The 24,424-nt window shown below is 40.5% G+C and overlaps 1 protein-coding gene across 3 annotated transcripts in view; it reads left to right on the top strand.

The window, feature by feature from the left end:
- Positions 1-24,424, top strand: part of Heatr1 (HEAT repeat containing 1) — a 68,271-nt gene extending 43,847 nt beyond the window's left edge. For all 3 annotated transcript variants that reach the window (XM_023700881.1, XM_004640842.2, XM_023700880.1), the window contains exons 24-46: positions 673-915; positions 1,266-1,397; positions 3,738-3,841; positions 4,092-4,235; positions 4,798-4,916; positions 5,008-5,129; positions 6,422-6,550; positions 8,257-8,487; positions 9,378-9,504; positions 10,841-11,001; positions 13,810-13,856; positions 14,406-14,529; positions 15,681-15,821; positions 16,283-16,575; positions 17,378-17,528; positions 18,658-18,816; positions 18,957-19,091; positions 19,236-19,340; positions 19,422-19,590; positions 20,224-20,378; positions 20,896-21,054; positions 23,117-23,225; positions 24,105-24,424. In XM_023700881.1, the coding sequence (XP_023556649.1) occupies positions 673-915; positions 1,266-1,397; positions 3,738-3,841; positions 4,092-4,235; positions 4,798-4,916; positions 5,008-5,129; positions 6,422-6,550; positions 8,257-8,487; positions 9,378-9,504; positions 10,841-11,001; positions 13,810-13,856; positions 14,406-14,529; positions 15,681-15,821; positions 16,283-16,575; positions 17,378-17,528; positions 18,658-18,816; positions 18,957-19,091; positions 19,236-19,340; positions 19,422-19,590; positions 20,224-20,378; positions 20,896-21,054; positions 23,117-23,225; positions 24,105-24,193 (3,348 nt within the window). In that variant the 3' untranslated portion in view covers positions 24,194-24,424. The remainder of the gene's footprint in view (positions 1-672; positions 916-1,265; positions 1,398-3,737; positions 3,842-4,091; positions 4,236-4,797; positions 4,917-5,007; positions 5,130-6,421; positions 6,551-8,256; positions 8,488-9,377; positions 9,505-10,840; positions 11,002-13,809; positions 13,857-14,405; positions 14,530-15,680; positions 15,822-16,282; positions 16,576-17,377; positions 17,529-18,657; positions 18,817-18,956; positions 19,092-19,235; positions 19,341-19,421; positions 19,591-20,223; positions 20,379-20,895; positions 21,055-23,116; positions 23,226-24,104) is intronic.

Below are 24,424 nucleotides of genomic sequence, written 5' to 3'. Positions count from 1 at the left end.
AAGATAAATCCTGAGGGGATTTCACTGACCTTATCAGACCCAAAAGCTACAACTCTTGTTGCATAGGTCTTGCTTTATCTTGGTCTTAACCATCCAGCAAAAAAGTATAAAAACAAAGTACAAGAAGTAAGCCATGTTGTTATGTTGAGCTGTAGGGGACTCAGGTCAGTAATTTCTGACACTGCCAGTCAAGTGCAAGACCCAATACTATAATGGATTCCTGGACTCTTTTAAAATATTTTTGCTGAGTTAACACACCTATAATATTCAAATAACAGAACTCAACAAAAAAAAGGGATACATAAATGAATGTCCATTTTGTATCTGTGTATTCAAAATGGTTAGGATAGATATATAGTTACATTCTCTTAATGAATAGAGGGATTTGTTCTATAGTGTTTGTAAATAGGGTATCATGTCTGCATCTTGTACAGCAAATAACAACTAGGAAGACAGTATGCAATGTGTTAATTATTGAAACTGCCCTACCAATTTGATTTGAAACTTTCTCATTGCTATTTGTCAATAAAATCATGTGGAAAAAAAGTTTTTCCCTCCTGGCTAAGCTCCTAGTCTTAGTCTAGTCTTCCGGCAGGGTAGCTTTGGATGTCTTTGTAGAGTAAGCAAAAGCATTCGTCATAAGTGTTCACTAAGAAGTTTTCCAATCTTTAGATGGTGCTGTCGCAGCTTTTGCCTCTGGTTGAACAACTACTGGGGAAGATGGAGAAAGGGCACACAGCTGTCCTGAAAGATGAAGCCATTGTTTTGCATCTTGCTCTGGGAAAATATAATGAATATTCAGCTTCTCTCTTACACAAGGATCCAAAGAGTCTAGATATATTTATAAAAGCTGTGCACACAGCACAGGAACTCGATGCAGGAGTGCCAACCATTCAGATCACTGCCCTTGAAAAGGTCAGTCACTTTCTTCAGAAAACCAAGCATTTTCAAGTATTGTTTTGTAGTGGAGATCACAGAACCTTGCCCTTACCAGGCTGGTACTTAAGCCACTGTGATATATCCCTGGCTTAAGCATTTGAAGATGAGTAAGTTATTGGTGGACTGGACATATTTTAAAAGGACGTGATATATTTTACCTACTATATAGAAATGAAAGTTGTACATGAATCATCAAAAACAGTTGCATTTTAAATGAGACAAATAATATGTGGAACAACTTTATATTGCAGGTGAAAAATGATGCAAAATTACTTGTAGCTCAAGATTGTTCATTAAATTCATTGGGTATTTTTTTCCGTCTCCAGATCACAAAGCCATTTTTTGCAGCTATTGCAGATGAAAAGGTTCAGCAGAGAATTCTGTGCATGTTATTTGATCTATTGGTGAACTGTAAAAATTCATATTGCAGTCAGACTGTTGGCAGTGTTTTTAAAGGGGTAAGTTGCAAAGTTTGTCTCTTAATACCTAGTGTCTTCCAGGCAACACCACATTTAAGTGTCCTGCATTTTCCAGTGCTCTTAAATGGTCAGCTGTCACCATTAGGAAGCCCAGGCTGGCCTTGAATGGAAGGTGATCCTCCTGCCTCAGCCTCCTAAGTGCTGGAATTGCAGGCTTTTGCCACCATACCTAGCTTAAATGCATATTGAAACCTAACTGGTTATTCTGGTTTTTAAGTACACAGAGAATAATATGATAAAGTCCTAGTATCCAGACTAAAGAGTTTCAAAATTTTAATATATTCACTGTCTTTTCATGTTTTTCTTCTTCGTGTGTGTGTGTGTGTGTGTGTGTGTGTGTGTGTGTGTGGTCTGCTCAGTCTGCCCTGGGTGCAGGACTGGCACAGTACCCGCTGGGGATTGAACCACAATTCCTGCATTGGCCTAAGCTTGCCTATGCAGGCGCTTTAGATCGCTGAGCTATCTAGCCCTCATGTTTTTCTTTATTGAAGCATTTTATAGTAAATCTCAAAATACTATTTCCTTCATCCCTGTGGACTTCACTACGTGTCTATTTCTAAAATGGTCATTTTCTTATATAACTACATTATTATTATGTCTGAAAAAAATACCATATTTTTTTGTTCTTTTTTTTTGGCAGAACCGGGCCATATTTTTAATGATGGTCTCAAATATACTTTTTTGGGTCGCGGAGATGGCTCAGTGGAATAAGCACTTGCCTGGCAAGCACAAGGGCCTGAGTTCAATCCCTGGTTCCACTAAAAAACAAACAAACCAAAAAAAAAAAAACAACAACAACATCAAATATACTTTTTTCTTTTCTGTAGGACAGGGTGTACAGGGTCTCACTATGTAAATCAGACTTGCAGTGATTCTCCTGTTTTCAGCCTCCCAAATATTGGGATTATAGGCACACACCACCACACCCAGTCTCAGTCACTGGGCCCTGCAGGTGGCGCTGCCACAGCATGCTGGGGATCAAACCCCAGCCGCTGCACTCTTCCTAGCAGGCACTTTAGTCTGCTGAGCTATCAAACTGGCCCTCAAATATACTTTTTGAAAATGTCTTGAAATCAAAATTTAAATATTTTGATGTCAGACCCACCCTAAAGAAAAGAGATTTCTAGATGCTACCCTATTTTTAAAGAATCTGGGGCTCTGACTCTATATGTGTGTGTCTGTATTTGTGTTTCATTCTTCCCCAATTTGATAGGATATATCTGGCTTGGCACATGGAGTCCATGGGTTAGGGTGATTCTGTATTAAGTAGCTGTTTTCCATTCTGAGAGATGAGTATGGAATTGAGTGAGAAATGATACTGTGTCCTGAGAACAAGCTCAGGGCTGTAAATTGCCATCCAGGACAGACCTAAAAGAGGCAGATGGATGGTAGGAGGAAAGAACTGAGTTAAAATGAGTACTAAAGTTAAACTCATGTTGGTTAATATTTACACCCTCTCACCCTCCTTTCATTTCTTTAAATTTTTCTTGTAGTCTTAGTCTTCAGATGGTGGTAGTGTCAGATATATGGGGCATGGCAGGATGGACAGAGATCTAGCAAGCTATTCTTCCTGCCCAGTGGAGGATCCTTCTTCTGCAATAATGTCTGATTTGTTTTGGGTTTTTTTTTTATGGTATCAGGGATCGAACTCAGGACCTTGCGCTTGCCGGGCAAGCACTTATTCCACTGAGCTATCTCCCCAGCCAGTCTTAGTATTTTTAAAGAAGCTTGGAGAAAAATTAGAATCACAAAGATAACACATACTTAACACATTTTGCAATCTGCATAGTACTCAGTTCCTGTTAAGATTTAATCCAAAAAGGAGCATCTTAGAACATTTAAAAGGTTATCAAAAAGAGAATTTTAACCCAGATTTCTCCCATCTTTCATCTCAGGAGACATCTGACTAGAGAGTATATGAAATACTTGCACGTGTGCCATCTCAGCTAAAAAGATTACCTTGGTTTTGTATTTAAGGGAATTGTACACTGCAATATAAAAATTATTTCAGTTACTGAAATTCACTCTATTAAATGAAACTTTTATTTTGTGACAATAAATATATGCCATATGATAAGCCAAGTATGTGCTGGGATGAGTAGACTACCAAGATAGCAGTGTAGTGGGAGTCATTATACAGCTATTGGTATATGGAAAATGCCCTAAAGGATCATTATTGTTGGTGGTGTTTTCCTTTGGGGATTGGACTGGGCTGTATAATGGTATAAAGACATCAAAGTAGATAAATGCTTTCATCACATCTCTTTTATTCATTTATTATCCTAATCGTATCAACCACTTTTTCCTCCCATATTTCAGATTTCTGTTAATGCTGAACAAGTCAGAATAGAACTAGAACCACCAGATAAAACCAAATCCTTGGGCACAGTTCAGCAAACAAGAAGACAAAAAATGCAGCAGAAGTAAGAGCCGTGCATACACGGAGAGCATGCTCCAATGTTGTAAAGCATTGTGTTGTTTGTTTGTTTGTTTGTTTGGTACTGGGGATTGAACTCAGGACCTTGTGCTTGCCAGGCAAGTGCTTATGCCACTGAGCTATATCCCTCATTGTGATTTTTTTGTTTCCTGTCAATTTGGTATTCTCAGATATAGTAGCTTTTACTTAGCAATGATGATACTTATTCTTAACTTTCTGTCTTCTGTGTTTCTCAGAAAATCACAAGATCTAGAATCTGTTCAGGAAGTTGGAAGTTCTTACTGGCAAAGAGTAACCCTCATCCTAGAATTGCTACAGCACAAGAAGAAGCTCAAAAACCCTCAGCTACTGATACCAACTCTTTTTAACTTGCTGTCAAGGTAATGACACTGGGCCTTGATCTGTGAGAGAATAGGATTCTAATCCTTGCCCATCTGATTATACTTAAAAGATTCTTTTTAGGATGCTGTAAACTTTCTTTTATTATACAATAAAGAAAGTTAAATACTGTAGTTGAGAGAACAATTTTAGGTCCCCATTGCTTGATTTCATTGTGCATTTTCAGTACTATAGGGGCTGCCATGTCTTCCTTATATGTAAAGATACAGTGTAATATTTGCTATATTTTTAGGTATAAATGATTAGATAGCTGCGGGAAATATATCACTGAATTGGATGTGCTGTCATTTGAAAAGCAAAGTAATTCTGAAGTTGTCCTCTTAATAGGTTAGAGAAGAGTAGTAGAAGGGGAATATAATTTGACATAAATACCTATCTGAAAAAAAATTAAAGGTAAAAATCCTATCCCTTATTTTTAGACTGCATGTTTAATGATAGTGTATTGGTTATGAATTATTTAGTATGAGTTTGGGGTGGTAGCCATTAATGTGAAAATTGTACAACTTTTGTATTTCCCATCATTTCTCTTCGGATGTTCTGAAGGTGTCTGGAACCTTTGCTGCCAGAGCAGGGGAACATGGAATACACCAAGCAATTAATTCTTAGTTGTCTGCTCAATATTTGCCAAAAATTATCTCCAGATGGTGGCAGAATACCTAAAGGTATGTGCTGGATGGGAGGAAAGGGTAGAAATACTACCGGCTTTGAGTATGAATGTATTAATACAGAATGAAAAACTTCTTACCCCTGTAGATGTTTTAGATGAGGAGAAGTTCAATGTGGAATTGATTGTTCAGTGCATCCGCCTTTCAGAAATGCCTCAAACCCATCACCATGCCCTTTTACTTCTGGGTACAGTTGCTGGAATATTTCCCGTAAGTACTAATGGTTGTGTTAGGCTTTTAGCATTTTTTTTCTTCCCTTGAAATGCATTGGTGTATATTGATTTAAATTGTTTAGACTGAGAATTCTTTCAATTCTTTGGGGTCAATCCCCAGCACTGGGGGAAAAATAACTAAAAATAAATATATTAGATTTGAGAATCTCTCAGCACTGCTGGGACTCTCAGCCCCACCTCTTTACAGCTGGGATACTATGACCTATTTAATACTGGTAAACTTTTATTCCCTAGTTTATAAAGTGAAAATACAGCCAACTTCTCTACAGGATTGTGGTAGGATTCAGCAGGCTAATTTGTGGCGACCTCTGAGCACTGTACCTAGCCTACAGTAATGGTCTAATAAACTAGTAGCAGTGTTTACTTGGAGAGAATAGCCTATCAGTCATCAACTAATATTCTAAACAGTCTTCATCTGATGACAAAATTAATTATAATTTACTTCATTTGAAGACATGATGCCCTTATATACGTTGTTTTAAAATTTTTGAAGAAATTACAACTATTCATGTCGGAGATTTAGATTAGCTTTGAGGAGAATTAATTGACTGAAATAATGCAAGATTTATATATATGGGATTTTTTTTTCTCCTTGGAGTAAGACTAGCTCTGAAAGGAGTTACTATGAATGTTTATGTGGACATGCTTTCATGTGTCTTGGAATTTCTGGGTTACATAGTAGCTCTGTTGAACTTTTTTGAGGAACTGTCAGACTCCTTTCCAAAGTGACTGCCCCATTTGAATCTCACCAGCAGTGTCTAACATTCTAATTTCTACACATCCTTGACAGGACTGTTATTTATATTGTATATAATAGCCATACTAGTAGATGTGAAGTGATTCCTATTTTGATTTCTTTTGAATTGTGTAATGACACAGTGAACATTGATTCATGTGGTTATATTTTTATTCTTTGACCCTTTGCATATTTTTTTTGGAGAAATTTTTTTTAGTCTTTTACCCATACTAAATTTTAAAAACTTTTTATTTGCTACAAAGGAGTTAACTCACAGCCACATGAGTGCTAATCTACAGCCCTGCTTGTACCCATTTTTAGAATAAGTTATTTTTATCTTTACTGGTGAATTGTAATGAATTGTTAATATTTAATATATTTGAGGGTTTTTTGTTTTGTTTTTGTTTTGCAGTTCCAGGGATTAAACTCTGGACCTTGTGTTTGCCAGGGAGGCACTTATCTGCTGAGCTATCTTTCTGGCCCCAGTACTTAATATATTTGAAAGAAAAAATGTTGGTTATGTTTTCTTTCAGGATAAAGTTCTGCACAATATCATGTCCATTTTTACATTTATGGGTGCCAATGTCATGCGCCTAGATGATACTTACAGTTTTCAAGTTATTAACAAGACAGTGAAAATGGTTATTCCAGCACTTATGCAGGTAAGGTGTCTGAATACCACATCATCACTATTAGTTTTTAGTTGTTAACATTTTGTCTGTGTGTGACATCAGAAGACTTTCTGAAGCACTCAAGTAACTTGGGCTTCCTCAGTTTTAGAAGGATAAAGCTACAAAGCAATCTTCAGAGTACTGCCTTTTCCAGGAATACAAGCAGGCCTGTTGTATGTGGTTCTACTGTATGCTCTGTTGTAGCCATGAATGTTCTTAACATGCTGAAGGAGTGAATTTCTATTAAATGCCTACTTCAGAACACTGTGTTGACTTGATAATACAGTTTCTTCGATCAACAAGGATAATGGAGAGAAGGCTGTTATACCCACCATGGCCAGTTTGTTGGCATGCAACCCAGCAAATACTTACAAAGATGCTCTAGAAGCCACGTGCTTGGTGGAGTGAGCTGTTGACTTTGCCAGTAAGGAACAATCAGGAAGTAAAAAATAGCTTTGAAGATGAAAGAGCTTGGTTGTCTGCTAGAGTAATCTGCTTAACCCTACTAAAATGGTTTGGGGGCAGGGAGATGGTTCTATGGAATAAACACTTGCCTGGCAAGCACAAGGGCCTGAGTTCAAGCCCTGGTTCTGCACCAAAAAAAAAAAAAAAATGGTTTGGTATCTGTTCTCATGTCTTAGCCGTCTCATGGAGGAGTGTATCAATCTTGACAGGAGGTTGTGTTTTCTGTCCCACACTTGCCTAAGAATACATGTAACTGCATTAATCCATGTGTGAAAGGCATAGATAATTGCTACATTTCAAAATAGTGAAAAGTCCTTATGGATAAGGGTGGCCAATTTTATTTTGTTTTATTTTATGTATTTTTTGTTGTTGTTACTGTTTTTTGTTTTTTCAGTACTAGGGATCAAACTCAGGACCTTGTTCTTGCCAGGCAAGCACTTATACCACTGAGCTGTCTCCCCAGTCCGAGTGGCCAGTTTTGTAAGAACTAATACCAAAGGAGGATAGGATTTGGACAGTGAAATAGAGCCTGGCATGTGCTCAGTATTTGAAGAATGTGATATAGATAGAGTTGGAGATGAAAATAGATTAAGAAAGGTCAAGGTAGAGGGTGCTGGGTTATCCAAGTGTTTTTTTTTTTTCTTTTTTTTTCTTTTTTATCATTCTCTCGTTCACCAACACTACTCTGATCACCAGTACCAGAGGAAAATGGTTTGAAGGTTATTCTGAAAGCAGTGGGAAATTGGTGACCATTTTGTGTTCAGCTGGCCTAGATTATCTATAAGCCTGCCCATCCTTGTTCAGCATGTCCATACAGTAGGCGCAGAAAAGTTCCTTAAACAGTGCTGGTAGCTGCCTGTGTGCACCAAGGAGCACACAGTCTGGTGCATGCACAGCGTTGTCGGGAGGCCCAAGCAGGCTTGCTCTCACTGCCATGTGTTTGAGATATGCCAGTCACTGCCTCCTATTATGACTTTTCACAATTGCATCTTGTTCCACGGAGTTTCTAAATCTCCTGTAGGGCAGGGCTCACACAGTAGGCTGTTTTCCTCTCAGAACCACAGTGCCTAGGATATGATAGGTACTCATTGGCTATTTACTGATAGGGATTTGATTATTGCAATTCTTTCAGTACCTGGGGGCACATCTGAAAGCTTTATTTTGCCCACTTCAAGCTTGTATTTTAGGAGAATTACTTGTTCACCTACACATGTCCTTTTGCTGTTCTACAGTCTGATAAGGGAGACTCCATTGAAGTCACAAGAAACGTGGAAGAGCTTGCAGTGAAGATCATCAGTGTGTTCGTGGATGCACTGCCACACGTTCCTGAGCACAGGCGCCTGCCCATCCTTGTTCAGCTTGTGCATACACTAGGCGCAGAAAAGTTCCTCTGGGTTCTCCTTGTTTTGCTCTTTGAACAGTATGTCACTAAAACAGTGCTGGTGGCTGCCTATGGAGAAAAGGTACGTTGGGCAGGATGGTAAGAAAGAAAATGATGGCATTTCACGGATTTTGTGATCCTGTCTGTTTAAACATGGGGTTGGTGATGCCTGATGTATGTTACTTAACAGCACTTGCCCAGAATCATTTTCAATAATGTTTTTGTTACTCTTTAAAATTGCTTTCAAAAGCTGGACATGGTGCTACACACATGAAATCTCCACTGCTCAGGGGACTGAGGCAGAAAGATCACAAGGTTAAAGGAAACCTGGGCAACTTAGTGAGACCCTGGGTTTGATCCCTAGTAAAGCAAAACCAAACAGAAAAAAAAAAAACCCACACCTTGCTTTCAGCATCTGTGGCATGTAGAATATCCTCAGTGATACCAGAACAACTTCCGAGGACAGTTTGGCTTTCCTAAGAGACATATTTAGTACCAGGTTAGGCAGTTCTGTTTTAAATCCAACAGAGTTGGAACTTGGTGAAACTGTCTCTTGACATGGGCCTTGAAGGCATGTTTTCAGCAAGCAGGGAGTATCCACATCAAGGACACAGACCTAATCATTCCTTGAAAGGGCTAGATTTGGGTAAAGAGCAAAACCCCTAGGTCTAGGGCTGCTTATAAGTGATATCTTAGATGTGGGTTCCTGACGTAGATCTAGATCCACTCTGAAGCAGGATGAAGTTTCTTGGAAAGTCACGGACAGACTGTCCTGGGGTTCTGCCCTCGTGTTTCTCACCAGCAGTTGTTCTACAGAAGTTGCTCATCAGTGTACTCACTTGGTGGGAACCATAAGGGAAGATGTAGTGACTTACGCTAAGGAATAGTTTTTGAACATGCCTCTCCATTTGTACTTATTAATGCCTATTTGTTAGACCTAGTTTTGTTACCTTGTCCATTGTCTCCATACAGGATGCTATTTTAGAGGCAGACACTGAATTTTGGATTTCAGTCTGTTGTGAATTTAGTGTCCAGCATCAGATTCAAAGCCTAATGAGTATCCTCCAGTATTTAGTAAAGATGCCTGAGGATAAAGAAGGTAAGTGTAAAGGCCTGGGGAGATAGCTCAGTAGAATAAGTGCTTGCCTGGCAAGCATAGGGTCCTGAGTTCAATCCCCAGTACTGGAAAAAAAAAAAACAAAAAAAAACCATAGTGTATTAATCATCATCAAGTGGTCTTTAAAGGGGGCTGGGGAGATGGCTCAGTAGAATAAGCGCTTGCCAGGCAAGCACAAGGGCCTGAGTTCAATCCCCAGTTCCGCCAAAAAAAAAAAAGAAGGTAAGTGTAACTTCACTGTTGTGTACCATTAAATCTGAGAGCCAAGAAGTAGTAGGAAATGCAGATTATCCTTAGAACCATCACATGCCTTCAGAAGGGTTCCTGTTTTGGTACATTAATCACCTGTGAGTATATTATTGTACAGTACTTCCTAAGCCCTGCAGTAAGCAGTTAGTGGCAGTAGTGGTGCCCCTCCCCTTCTCACACAGTGTGTTTGTATGTCTGCGTCTTGCACTCATGTGTTGGGTGTAGAAAATCACCTGTCTTTAAGATTAATTACATTCAGTGGCAGTAAGGCAGTTGGACCTTTTTTAGCTGTTTCTCAGCCTCCAATTAAAATATTTGTGAAGATATTTATAGCAATGATAGGTAAATATTAAAATTTTATCATATATGAGTCTTGAAAATAATTCCACTCATCACAGCATCAGCAAAGCTGGCTTATGGAAGGCTTGGTACAAGATACATTAGAGAGATAGCTCCACAAATCCATGTAAGTGTTGTTTTTATGTGATATTGTGGATGAAACTCAGGGCCTGTGCATGCTAAGCAAGTGCTCTTTCACTGAGCCACCCACCCCCCTTACTTCCCTAGGATGGTAGTCTTTAAGTGGCCTGTAGTGGGCCCCTCATCAGTGTATCCCCACCCTGTTTAAATTTGATATCCCTGTATAGGGAATTCTACCTGTGCAGTTGGACATTGTAAAGCCAGCGTCTTAAGACTCTTAGGAACTGAGCCTTTAGACTCGCACCCCACCAGCCCCCAAGGGCTGTGGAGTATGGTGGGCTATGAAGTGAGTCATCCAGGCCCAGCAGTGCAGTATTCCTTCTGGAATACCTTCTTCTCTTACTCACTTGTCTTAGTTGCCCCTTTGTTAGGGTTTGCTTCTTATGACTTGGCTTCCCTGCTCAGCAGGTTATTGTCTTAGCCAATATGTTTTCATTTCTCACTACTTTAGAAGAGGAAAGCCTGGGTGTTAGAACAGAACACATTTATGTCTGAAGTTGTGTCCCTTCACCATGTTCTTTAGAACTCATTCTGCCAGGGAGGCAGGTAAAAGATGATTATGGTCACCTGTTCTGTTGCTGTTTTGCAGAAACTCTTCCAAAGGCAGTATCAAAGAAGGGGGAGTCACAAGAAGAGATGCTGCAGATCTTTAACGTGGACTCTCACACAAGCAAGCAACTTCGACATTTCAAATTTTTGTCAGTGTCCTTCATGGCCCAGCTCCTGGCTTCTAATAATTTTCTCAAAAAGGTGATGTATTCTTTAAGTGTACTCAAGATAAAATGATCTTGCTTTTGTGGAAAGAACTGTGTTTTAGACTTACAGCTTGGCAGATCCCTTCTGAATAGGCATAACTAATTGATTAAGAAAACCATGAAAAACTAGCATAAGCTACCAAGGTTGAATAGATAAACCCTACAATTCAACAATTTCATTTTCAAGAGGTATGTACTCGCCCTGCAATTCAGTTTCATTTTCAAGAGGTATATAAATGAACATGTATGCCAAAAACCATCTTTAAGAATGCTTATGAGAGTGTATTGCTCATGGCAGCTTAAGACTGGTCACACTCCCAGTACTCTGTATAAATTGTGTGTAGTAATAAGTGAACATGGGTAAAGAACAGCCATCTGATAAACCTCAGGCAAACAGTTTTGAAAGAGGCCAGACACAAAAGGATGCATTCCATGCTTCCAGGAAGAGGCAACGTGAATTCACAGTTTTAAATGTCCAGACTGGTATCTATGCAGGGTAGGGGGCAGTAATGGTAGGCAAGTAGGGAATGACTTCTGGGTACTACTAGTGTACTGTGGCTTTGCCTAGATACAGTGAGCTCTGCATGAAAAATTGATACACTTTTCTGTTTGGATGTCAAGGTTCAGTTTATATATGGTCTTATACTATATACAACAATTTTAGGTAAAACCTTTAATGTATGGACTGGCCAGATAGATCAGCAGATTAAAGCACCTGCTTAGGCAGATGTGTGGACCGAGGTTAGGTCCCCAGCGTGCTGTGCCAGCCCCACCCCCATCTCCAGGACATGTTGAGACTGGGCATGGTAGCACACACCTGTAATCCCAGCACTTGGGAGGCTGAAAACAGGAGGATTGTTGAGTCTGATCTACGTAGTGAGACCCTGTGAACCCTGTACTAGATAAATAACCTTTAGTATAAAAAAGCAACACAACTTTTAGAAGAAAAGGAGAACAATAACGTGATCAGAGGATAAAGAACAATTTTTCTTCAAGACTTTGGTTCATGCAGCAGCCAGATAGCTCAGCAGATTAAAGTGCCTGCTTAGGCAGCATAGGGACTGGAGTTTGATCCCCTGCATGCTGTGTTGCCCCCCCCCCCCAGGGTGCACTGAGATGGCGATTGAGACTGGGTGTGGTGGCACGCACCTGTAATCCCCGTGCTTGGGAGGCTGAGAACAGGAGGATCACAAGGAGTCTGATCTGTGTAGTGAGACCCTATAGATCTTGCACTAAATACATTAAAAATTTTTAGAAATTTTAAAAACTTCGGTTCAGTAAAAAGCCAGTGTAATGTGAAAAAACCAGAGATGAAGAGATTATTGCTCTGCATAAATTAAAGAATCATCTGCTTTGGTTAAAGCAATTGGCAAAGAATATGTGAAGAATCACAAATGGCTAATTCATATGCATCACAATCCAATTTTCTTAGTGAAGAGAAAACTCAAATGAGATACTACCATGATTCCCATTGAATTGGCTAATACCTGGGAGTGGCAAGAACATGGAGTACTTGCCATGATGATAGGTAGTAAGTTGGCCCAATACCTTAGAAAGTAATTGGCAGGGTCTTCTGAGGCCAGAGAGATTAGTAATTACCTTTCGTAGGCGTTTACAAAAACTTGCCTGGTGGTCAAAATACTTAAGTTTTTTTTAGCATAATACAAGTTGAACCTTCCTAATTTGAAATTGAAACTATTCCAAAACCCAAAATTTTGGGATGTAGACATGGCAAATGAAAAATACCACTCCTAGTGCCGGCAAGATAGCTCAGTGCATTAAGTGCTTGCTTAGGTAGGCGCAGGGGCCAGGGATCAATCCCTGGCACTACATGCCATACCATGCCTGCCTTGGGCATGCTGAGCCCGGATGGAGTCTGGGCATGGTGGTGCATGCTTGTAATCCCAGCACTGGGGAGGCATAAAACAGGAGGATCACTGTAAGTCAGAGTTGCATAGTGAGACTCTGCACACACACACACACACACAAAAGAAAAATACCACACCTGACCTCGTAATAAGTCACAGCTAAAACACAGGCCTGTTAACAAATACTTTATAAAATCACTTTCAGGCTGTGTGTATATGGTTTGTATAAGACATAAGGGAATTTCATGTGTACACTTGGGTCCCATTCCCAGGATATCTCAATACATATATGCAGATATTCCAAAACCTGAAAAAAATCTGAGCTACTTAACAGATCATAAAGTCTAGCAACAGAGGCACAGGAATACGTAAGTTGTATCCGCAGGGAAGTACCATATACAGTTGAAATGACTGAAATAAAGCAATAGAAGTCTCCATCTAAGCACAGGTCTCAGAAATCTTGTTACCACAAAAATACATTGTGGAATGTGTGCTGTTTGGAGACACTTCATAACAGATCCGGGAGGATGGTTGTCTGATGGGTCTAGGGTAGTGGGAAGATGGGCCAGGGAGCTGTAGGTAGGGGACTACAGCTGTGACCCTCATGTTTAACATCTCAGCCAATTTTGTTGGATCTACGAAGGTCAGCTTTTCATTGACTTAGGAAGTAGGGAGATGAGGGGTTTTTATTTGCTGTATTTCCCTCAGTTTTTGTTGTACTTTACAGATACTACAAATAGGATATAATTAAATTAAATTAAGAGTGGTAGTTACTATAGCGTAGTGAGAATGATCAGAACCCGATTACATTCTGATGCCACAAAGCAGTTAAACTGAGAGGTTTGTGTGAATAGCCTGAGTTCCGCAGAATCTATTTCACATGACTTCACTAGCAGAGTCCATACTGTCCTAATGGAACCTTCTTTATAATTTAGGTGGTTGAAAGTGGTGGTCCTCAGATTTTGAATGGCCTCGAGCAGAGGTATGTTTATTTTTTGTGTGAGGGGGGATAATTTCAAACTTACAGAAAGACTAGAAGAATAGAAAACACAACTGTCATAAACTGTACCCAGTTCACCCTTTTTTCATTGTCTGTATACATTTTTGTCTCTGAGCCATTTGAAACTAAATCGTGTACATTACACCTCATTCCTCTGATATTTTAATGTACTTTTCCTAAAACCAAAGGATAAAAACCAAAATACAGTCACCAAGTTCCAGAGTTGGAATGAGGAAGGATATCCTTCCAGAGGCCTCTGTTTACTTCTTCTTTTTTTTTTTTTTTTGGCAGAACCAGGGATTGAACTCAGACCCTTGTGCTTGCCAGGGAAGCACTTATTCCGCTGAGCTATCTCCCCAGCCCCCTCTGTTTACTTCTTAATGGTATTTCTCTGTAATAGTTTTTCCTTGCACATACTTTTTTAGATAGTAGAGTATGAAATTACTGAATTTCTCACATTCTGCATGAGATAGACGCCAGTTCCTTAAAGGCTTTCAGTGCTCTTTGCTGAGTGCAGCTCTTGTGTTTTAGGTTGCTAGAATCCGTTCTTGGTTACATCAATGCTGTAGCACAATCCGTGGAAAAAAATGCGGACAAACTCACTGGGAAGTTCTGGCGAGCACTCCTTAGCAAAGCTTATGACATGTTAGACAAGGTACGTTTTCATTTCTTCCTGTATTGTCTTTTGTCACAGTTTTTAAAGCATTGATAAAGTTGTATTGGGGCCAGGGAGATGGCTCAGTAGAGTAAGCGCAAGGGTCTGAGTTCAATCCCTGGTTCCACCAAAAAATAAAAAAATAAAGTTGTACTGAGTAAATTCAATAATATAAAGAAGCTCAGATTCAAAGAAAACTCTTGACAACTACAAATGAACCTGTCTGGAAAAATTTGTCTATTTTATTATATTAAAATACAACACATGGGACTGGGGAGATAGCTCAGTGGAATAAGTGCTTGCCTGGCAATCCAAGGTCCTAAGTTTGATCCCTGGTACCACCAAAAAAAAAAAAAAAGTTACTTTAAAATACAACACAATTTTTAATACTGTAAAAATAGGTGGCTCAACAAATCTGATGGGATGTTTTGTTTTGGGAAAGGATCTTGGTAAGTTGTCCATCTGAGCTCAAATTTACAATCTTCTGGCCTCAGCCTCCAATAGTGTTGGGATTACAAGCATATGCTACCATGCCCAGCTTAAATTTGATAATTTTAGTATTCAGTTATACAACATACAGTATTCCACTATTCAAATGCAAAAAAAAAATATCTATTGCATATACTGGCTTTGAAATCAGGATCACATTTTAAATACAGCTAAATCTAGCTATGTGACCTTCAGCAGTTTACTTATTCTTTTTTTTTTTTTTTTAATTTTATTTTATTTTTTTTATTTATTTTATTTTTTTTAATTTTTATTTGAGAGAGAGAGAGAGAGAGAGAGGTGTGTGTGTGTGTGGCCAGCTCAGCCCACCAGGGGGCGGGGCTGGCTGGCATGTGGTGCTGGGGGATTGAACCGCGGTCCCTGATGCTTTGCCAAACTTGTTCTAAGTAGGTGCCCTAGACCACTGAGCCATCTCTCCAGCCCCAGTTTACTTATTCTTAACATCAAGTTTTGTTTTGTTTTTTAGTTAATAAATTATGGTAAGCAAAAGTTACTGTATCTCAAAAGTTACTGTAAGAATTCTACAAGAGAGTTGAAATATCTTAAATACCTGGCATCTAAAGATGTGCAGTGCATTCAGCTCTGTCTTAGTTGAAGTTTTTCTCCTTTTTCCCTTCTTGTATTAAATGTAAACTTCTTGACAGGTCAATGCCTTGCTGCCCACAGAAACGTTCATTTCTGTGGTTAAAGGGCTCGTGACCAACCCCCTACCATCTGTGCGCCGGAAAGCTTTGGATCTTCTGAACAACAAGCTACAGCAAAGCACATCCTGGAAGAGGAGAACTGTGAGTGAGGGTCATGTTGCAGACCCTGGTCCTCCCCGTGCTTTAGTAACAGCTTTGTTAGCTCACTGAAGATCCTCCAGTGGTACCATTTAAAATAGTTTATATCATCTGAGTATTATGTGTGTGTTTTGAAAGTGTGACATTAATTCTAATAGACACATCAGCATGTCATAAGAGCTCTTCTAATGGAATACCTGCTGTAGGCTTGTTATTGACCATTCATTGCTTTAGCATTAGCATAATTTTAATTATTTTCTGTTAAGATGCTTCATATAAATCAGAAGCTGGTCAGAGAGTTTATGCATTCATTTAGTGGTAGAGAAAATGGGGAAGCAACTGCTTTCGGGTAGTCCTGTGGCTCAGGAGCCCTCAGTCTCCATTAGTCTCAGGCTGGGAAGACGGTACCATGGACTGGCAGGTTGTGCAGCTTTAATGATTTGGGGATTTTGGCTGGTCTCCAGGTAAACCGTTTTCTAAAGCTGATTCCAGTCCTTTTGGCCATGGTGCACCATAAGAGAATGGAGGGAGAAGAAGAACAAGCGATAAACAGACAGACAGCTCTGTATACCCTAAAGCTTCTGTGCAAGAACTTCGGCGCACAAAACCCAGAGTCTTTTGTGCCAGTACTGGATGCTGCAGTCCAGCTGATTGCTCCAGAAGGAGAGGAGGAGAAGAGTGTCCTGGGCAGCGTGCTGCTGTGTGTAGCAGAGGTGGTCCCTACCCTGGAGGCCCTGGCCATCCCCCAGCTTCCCAGGTATGCTGCTGGAGACATGCAGCCCAAAGCCCAAGTTCCTAGGCAGGTTGGAAAATCATGCCTTAATGACTTTTTTAAGCCACTGAATGGAAATTATCTAAAAGTAGATTTGTTGGGGCCGGGGAGATGGCTCAGTGGAATAAGCACTTCCCTGGCAAGCACAAGGGCCTGAATTCAATCCCTGGTTCCACAAAAATAAATAAATAAATAAATAAATGTATATATATGTAGATTTGTTAAAGAATTGCTCTTCTCTTCAGATTGGTAAGCACACCTTTGCCATTCACCTTCAGAGGCAATGCTTTGTGTGGCTATGTGTCCCCCACTTCTCTCTTGACTACCTATCATCAGAAAGCAGTGTCACGGCTCCCTGAGGAGAGACAAGACCAAAGCAGCCTCATGTTGCCACCTTGGGAAGTTGTCACACGTGACTCCATTTTTGCCTCTGTCTGGAACTAGCTCTACACTGTGACCAATTAATATGTAACCTGTGAGGGCTCTGCTGTCAGAGAGATGCAGAGCCAGAGATGGTGCCTGCCACCCCTGGGGATTTCTGCAGGACAGGCTGGCCAGGCTTTGTTTACAGTCCATCAAGAAGTGGCTCATGTCCAGTAATTCAGTAACAGTTACTGTTGCTGTTAGTTGTACCAGATTTCTTGCTCTCAACTGTATACATAAAACATGTTGCTATGGGTGTGTGGTGATTTAACAGGCATGGTTAGTTTGGACTGATTCATATTGTTCCCTGATCCATTGCCATTTCTGTGTGAATTATTCTGAAGCACTTGCTCTTTCTCCCCAGCCTCATGCCATCTTTGCTGACAGCCGTGAAGAGCACTGGCGAGCTCGTCCACAGTGAGGTCTCTCTGCTTAGCGCCCTGGCTGCCCTACACAAAGTCGTTGAGACCCTCCCACACTTCATCAGCCCCTACCTGGAAGGGATTCTGTTCCAGGTAAGCTGAGGGTGACCCTGTGTGCTACACAGGGTGGCAGGGAATAGTGAAGGGCTACCAGTTTTCATCATGATATCAGTTAAGTGTTTCTATTTAGCAGATTATTTCTGAAAAGATGTGCTTGTTAATTACAAATGTGTGCCTCGTTTTTCTTTTCCACTGTCCCTTCTGCCTCATCATGAACTGACCTAGGGATCACTTTTCAGTTGGGCTGCTCTTTTTGTATTCATTGCTTTTTATTTTCCTCTGCAAGATCTTTGGGGTTAGGCAGGAAGAGCTGCCTATAATCATGTAATCATGCCTGCTTGTTTCTGATGTTTCAGAAAGGTTTCCTATATTCTGAATGCAATTTACATAACAGTTCCTAAAGTGCAGGACAGTTGCTGCCTGTCCTCAGTGAGCAGGTGGAATTCCTAATTGAAAGCACCCATGATAGTTGAGCCCAGCTGGGCGTGGTGATGCGAGCCTGTAATCTCAGCACTGGGGAGGCTGAGGCAGGAGAACCATTGCAAGTTCAAGACCAGCCTGGGCTACAAAGTGAGCTCGAGGCCCCCTGGACCACATAGAGAGATCCTGCCTCAAAAAACAAAAAGTTGGAAAAAAAAAAAAAAAAAAAAAAAGTTGAACCCACATTTCTCTATTATTATGTTGTATGAATCATTTGCAGTTTATGAAGTTAGGAACTTCCATAGTGCACATGATTTAACCAATTGATATACTTTTCCACCAGAGCTGAAAAGTAGCCTTCTGGGGGTAGGTATATAGCTTAATGGTAGAGTTTGTGCCTACATTATTAAGGCCCTGGGCACTTTTGAAAGGGAGGTGTTGGCTATAAGGAGCTGTCTCAGTTTTTTTCTTTTTTTTTTGCCAAGGAAGATCCTGGCTCTTGGCCCTAGATTCCCCTCCTCCAAGGAAATTGTCAGTCAGAGTGCTCTTTGTATTTTCCTCCATTCCTGGCTGCCCCAGCTTGACCACAGACACTAAGGGCTGGCCATATGAGGATTCTTTGTGGAGTCAATGTGCTCAGCATTTCCCAGTTCAGGCTTTGAATTGACTCAGTGTCATCCCTGAGCCTTTCTGAGTGCTTGTCAACAAAGAAACAGATGAGTTGTGTTTTTTTTTCCTCTAGGTGATTCATTTGGAGAAAATCACCAGTGAATTGGGCTTTGCCTCACAGGCAAACATCCGCCTCTCATCTCTTAAAAAGACACTGGCTACCAAGCTTTCCCCCCGAGTCCTGCTGCCAGCCATTGGCAAGACTTACAAGCAGATCAAGAGGAACTGGAAGGTAAGAACATCGGATACTGGACTTTGGAGAAGGGAGAGGAACTTGTGGGAGAGAAGCATGTACTGGTTTAATTCCTATGAAAGAACATTGCTGAACTCTAAGAATAATAAAAATGGCACATCTCATTGTATTCCTGGTAGAATCACATGAGCCCATTCATGAGCATCTTGCAAGAACACATCGGGGTAATGAAGAAGGAGGAGCTCACCTCCCATCAGTCTCAGCTGACCACCTTCTTCTTAGAGGCCCTGGACTTCCGGGCACAGCACTCAGAGGTAAGCTGATCCTCACCCCCAAGCCCTTGGTTTGTTGTCCATTTAGGTAAGAGCCAGAGAAAAATCTGGTTGTGCAACAGTGGTACTTGCTAAATGATTTGGAATTAGTACTCTGGCTACTAAATCAGCTCTCTTCATTTGTAGGATGACCTGAAGGAAGTTGGGAAGACGGAAAGTTGTATTATTGACTGCCTGGTGGCCATGGTTGTGAAACTGTCCGAGGTCACATTCAGACCACTGTTCTTTAAGGTGAGGCCTCTTCCTCTGCATCCTGTGGGATCAGATGTGACAAGATGAGTGGAAGACACTCATGTTCTATTATGGTTTCAGCTTTTTGATTGGGCCAAAACAGAAGGCGCCCCAAAGGATAGGCTGTTGACATTTTACAACCTGGCCGACCGCATTGCAGAGAAGCTGAAGGGGCTGTTCACTCTTTTTGCTGGCCACTTGGTAAAGCCTTTCGCTGACACCCTGAACCAGGCGAACATCTCCAAAACAGGTTAGTAACTCCCTGCTCTGCTGCCTACCTTACATGGGGCAGTTAGCGCTAGATGCATCCTGATGCCTAGGTATTTGTTACAGATTCTTGAGAAGTGAATTTTTGCTTTAATGTTGTTACTCAAGTGTTCATTTTAGCATAATGGGAAAATGTTAATCAAATGGCTAATAAGCAGATAGTATTAGTTACTCAAAATGACTCATTAAAACTGAAAAAAAAAATTTTTGTTTAAATTGGATGTGGAGATGCAGCTCAGTAGTAGAGCACTTGCCTAGCACATCTGAGGCCCTGAGTTCAATCCTAGCACTAAAAATAATCGTAAAAATAAGATTGGTTTACTTTCTAACGCTATTAAGTGGTCTCATCAACACTTGAAGGTTTAACTTGCCAGACCAAGCTTTAGAATCTTGGTAACTCCAGGAGGAGAAATCTTTTCTGGGATGCCATCCATTTTGATTGGATTCAGCTTTCATCCTGTTATGATTTCTAGATCATGTCTTTTCAAAAAAAATTTTTTTAATCTAGATCATTTCTGAAATACTCTTCTGATTTTAGTTATTTTAATAGTGATTCAGATTTTAAAATTGGGGATTAAATTCTGAGACTTTTTTTTAACTCTTCTCCCACCTCTAGATGAAGCATTTTTTGACTCTGAACAAGACCCTGAGAAATGCTGCTTGCTGTTACAGTTTATTTTGAACTGTTTGTACAAGATTTTCCTCTTTGATACCCAGCACTTCCTGAGTAAAGAGCGAGCTGAAGCCCTCATGATGCCCCTGGTGGATCAGGTAACTGGCAGGGTCACCTCCTCTAACCGCTCAGCTAAGGCAGGTTTGTTTTTGCTGAAGGACAGCTGTGAGGCTTTTTTAAAAAAGGTTTTTTGTTCTTCTGAGGTTTTGTTTTCTTTTTCCGGTAGGGGGTGTCTTTTTATATATTTTTACTTTAAAATTGATTTTTCATGGCTCTGACTTAATTGTAAAGACTTTCTTTTGAACTTCAGAAGAACTGATACAAGGTATCATGGTTAATTTATTAATTTTGGAAGTAAATACTAGCTGTATTTTAACTGGTCCCCATCAGGCCTGTCTCAAGGCATGGCTCCCACTGGAGAAAAATCTTCCCTAGTTCTGAAGTGCTAACAGCCTCAAGACTCTGAGTAGACATTTGCAGTGAAGACAGTATTCTATGAGAGTAGGACTGAGGGCTGACAGCTCATATTGTACAGGATGGTAACATACCTGAGCTGGGCATGTGTTCAGACAGAATGAGAGCTGTCAGTCACAGTCTTCGTCTCCCTCCTCCTAGCTGGAAAACAGGCTTGGAGGAGAAGAGGAGTTCCAGCAGCGGGTAACGCAGCACCTAATACCCTGCATCGCACAGTTCTCAGTGGCCGTGGCAGACGACTCTCTGTGGAAACCACTGAACTACCAGATTCTGCTGAAGACCAGAGACTCCTCACCTAAGGTAGGAAGCTGCATGGTCCCCAGCCACCGAAGCCACCTACACGTGGTTGTGGATGCAGGCTCTGGGTGCAAAAGGAGGGAATATCTTTGCCTCCTGTCCTCTAGTACTACAGGTCTGGTCTTCTGTGTTGGGTGAAATTCAGCCTAAGAATTTTTACTTTTACTTACAGACTTTATAACTAATACCTCCAGGCTGGGGAGATGGCTCAGTGGAATAAGTGCTTCTCTGGCAAACACAAGGGTCTGAGTTCAATGCCCGGTTCCACAAAAATAAATAAATACACACACACACACACACACACACACACACACACACACACACACATATATATATATATAGAGAGAGAGAGAGAGAGAGAGAGAGAGAGAGAGAGAGAGATCTAGAGATCTAGAGATCTAGAGATCTAGATATATATCTGTATATATCTAATACCTCCTCATCCCAGTGATGTGACAGGTACAAACATTGAGGTAACTTTCTAAATACTTTCAGATCTTGAATAGCAATAACTTGAAATAATTCCTGGAGGTTTTAAAAGTGCCATTTAAATGTCATTGTGCTTCTTAGACAACTGCTTTGTCCGCAGAACACTCCCATGAGGTAAAGCAATGTAGCCTTTGTACACATTAAGCTTCTGATTTTGTTAAGTGGTGGCTGCAGAAATACAATGACATGGGTAGTTTGAATGGAGACCGAATTTCCACATCTGTATTTTCAAACGGCTTTAGCAATGAATTCCCATTCTCAACTAATTACCATGTTAGAATCTCAAGGAATATAAGAAACTTATTGATAGAATTTATTAGTTTGAATTGTTTTTTGAAGGTTTCAGTTGTACTTTATTTCTTCAATGGGCCATATTTTAATGGATACACAGCACTTTTACTTGGCATCAATTATGACTTCATTTAGAAATAATTTAGGTGTATCATATCAGCTGGCATGATTACTGACCTCTCCATTCCTTGGGGGTGACTGCCAACAGGGGAAAGGTTCTATTCTATTCCAATTGGTGCTGCTGTGTAAGTCCATGCAATACACTACATGGATACAGCATGTGGCTCCACCAGCTAATACACCATTGCCATATTTGTCATGGAAATCAGGTGTTTGTTTCCAGTGGCTCTGCCTTACTACCATTTGTTGAATGCTTCGAACTAGAAAATGATCTAATGCATTTTTGGCCAAAGGAAACATCGTGGAGTTGAAGTTAAAACTATAGTTACTGCAGCTGCTGGCTTGGTGCAAATTACTTGGATACCCTTGCAAAGAGCCTAGTTTGAATGTCTAACCTTTATTAATCAGGAACTAAAAACAATGAAGCTGACTACTAAATCTTCAAATCTTGAATCATAGGTTCATATGTAAGCTGCAGGATCAAATTTAATACTTTGTTTGCCCACTATATAGTAAATATGGGTAGTAAACTGCTGTTTTGTTTCAAAGTGACTTTGCTAACAATGTATTTCCGTTTCTTATCATAGAGAGACAAACCATGGTATATATATATGTGTTTGGAGATTTTTTGTTGTTTTTTAATTCCAAAACTAGGACATTGTAACACAATGGGTATTTTATTCATTGCTGATGTTACACACACCCCATTTGCAGGCCTGGTCCCCATAGGACTGCAATGCTGACTGTGGTCGGGGTTATGCATGGGCAGTCTGTGAGAGGTGGCCACGACTCTTCATCTCCATTTTACAGTCGTCTCCTACAGCCCCACCACATGAGAGGGACAGCTCCAGCACAGTTAAATGTAGTGGCACACCTGAGTTTGTATGTGGCATTTTGGTTTTATTTTTTCTTAGGACTCTGTCATAAAAAGACATCCACTCTGAAGAGCTACAGTGCAGCAACAGTTTGAAAACAGATTTATAAGGTTATCCACATTCCAAACAGAACCCATATGGTTAAATAAGCAGGTGTTCTAAATTTAGTAAGATAAATTCCTGTGAAATAACATTAATCTTAAAAGAGCTTGTTGAGTCAGATCTTTAAGATAATACAAAAATGAATGATAAATAAACTACTATTTTTTCTTTACTCTTGTCCCCGATAGGTGCGGTTTGCAGCCTTGATTACTGTGCTGGCACTGGCTGAAAAACTAAAGGAGAATTATATTGTTCTTCTCCCAGAATCCATTCCTTTCCTGGCAGAACTGATGGAAGGTAATCTCCCAACATTAAAAAATAATTACAGTACAGTTTTGTGGATGTGTGTCTGGGTGACAACTGTGGATGAAGTGTGTTGTCAGCAGGTCTAGTCCTACCACCACCCAGTATGGGCAGGTTGGGGACACGACCTCACTGTCCTCCAAATTCTTTTTTACAGTATGTTTATCACTGTATTCCTGTGGGGTTCTGTGCTCAGATAGACTACAATATTGTTTTTCTTAATCTCATACATTTATGTATGATAATATGTAACCTAGATGTGGGGTTATTGTATCAGTGTCTAGTGTCATGAAGGACGCAGTTGGGTGTCCATAGTGCTCTGTTAGGTAATTGTACGGGTGGTCTCACTGCAGCCTCCCATTGGGATAAACATCATTGTTCATATTGTACAAAGGAAGAACTAGAGGCTTAGAAAGTGTGGATAGTTTGATAACAATAGCAAAGCTAGTGAGTGTGACAGGTACAGCTAGATGGCTGGTGTAAACAGCCACCTTTGTGCTGCACTGGGGCCTGCACCTCACTGCTCTTGTCCCTAAGCAAAAGAGACCTGACATTAACAGTGTCCTAGGCAGAAAGTGGCTTCCATTGGGGTCTGACTGCTGCAAGGGCATATGTGCTTGTAAAGGAGCAGCACCCTGAATGGGGTTTGGATATGTCCACCTCTGCCCAGGGCGGTCTCTGCCAAGGCCATGCTATGAAGAAGGCTGAAAGTAGAGGGAAGAAGGAGGTGTGTGTTCTGCCCTGGTTCCCTGGCTGTGCTCCTGGGATTGGGTACCAGAGGGCTTGGGACACTGAACCAGACCTGGGGGAACTGAGGCAAGATGACTGATAACCCAGGTTTTAATTCGGGGTTTTTTTTTTTTTCTTTTTTAGATGAATGTGAAGAAGTGGAACACCAGTGCCAAAAGACTATTCAACAGCTGGAGGTCACACTGGGGGAACCTCTCCAGAGCTACTTCTGAAACTTCCTTTGGAGGGCCAAACTCTGTTGAACAGAGTTCAAATTTATTATTGCTATTATTTTTAATATTTTTGTTTTAGGGTGTTTGGTGCCATGTTACTTTTGGTGCCTTCACACCTGCTGGGCCTACCTACAGATATTTAATGACTGCTTTATACCAGATCCCTGTAAGCCTTTCCTGCCATTTGTACAGAGTTGCTAAAGAATAAACAAAAAGTGGTGTCTTTATACA

This window comes from Octodon degus, unplaced genomic scaffold (genome assembly GCF_000260255.1).
Source record: "Octodon degus isolate 3935 unplaced genomic scaffold, OctDeg1.0 scaffold00127, whole genome shotgun sequence".
In the NCBI taxonomy this organism is placed as follows: domain Eukaryota; kingdom Metazoa; phylum Chordata; class Mammalia; order Rodentia; family Octodontidae; genus Octodon; species Octodon degus.
This window is presented reverse-complemented; position numbering and strand designations above follow the sequence as displayed.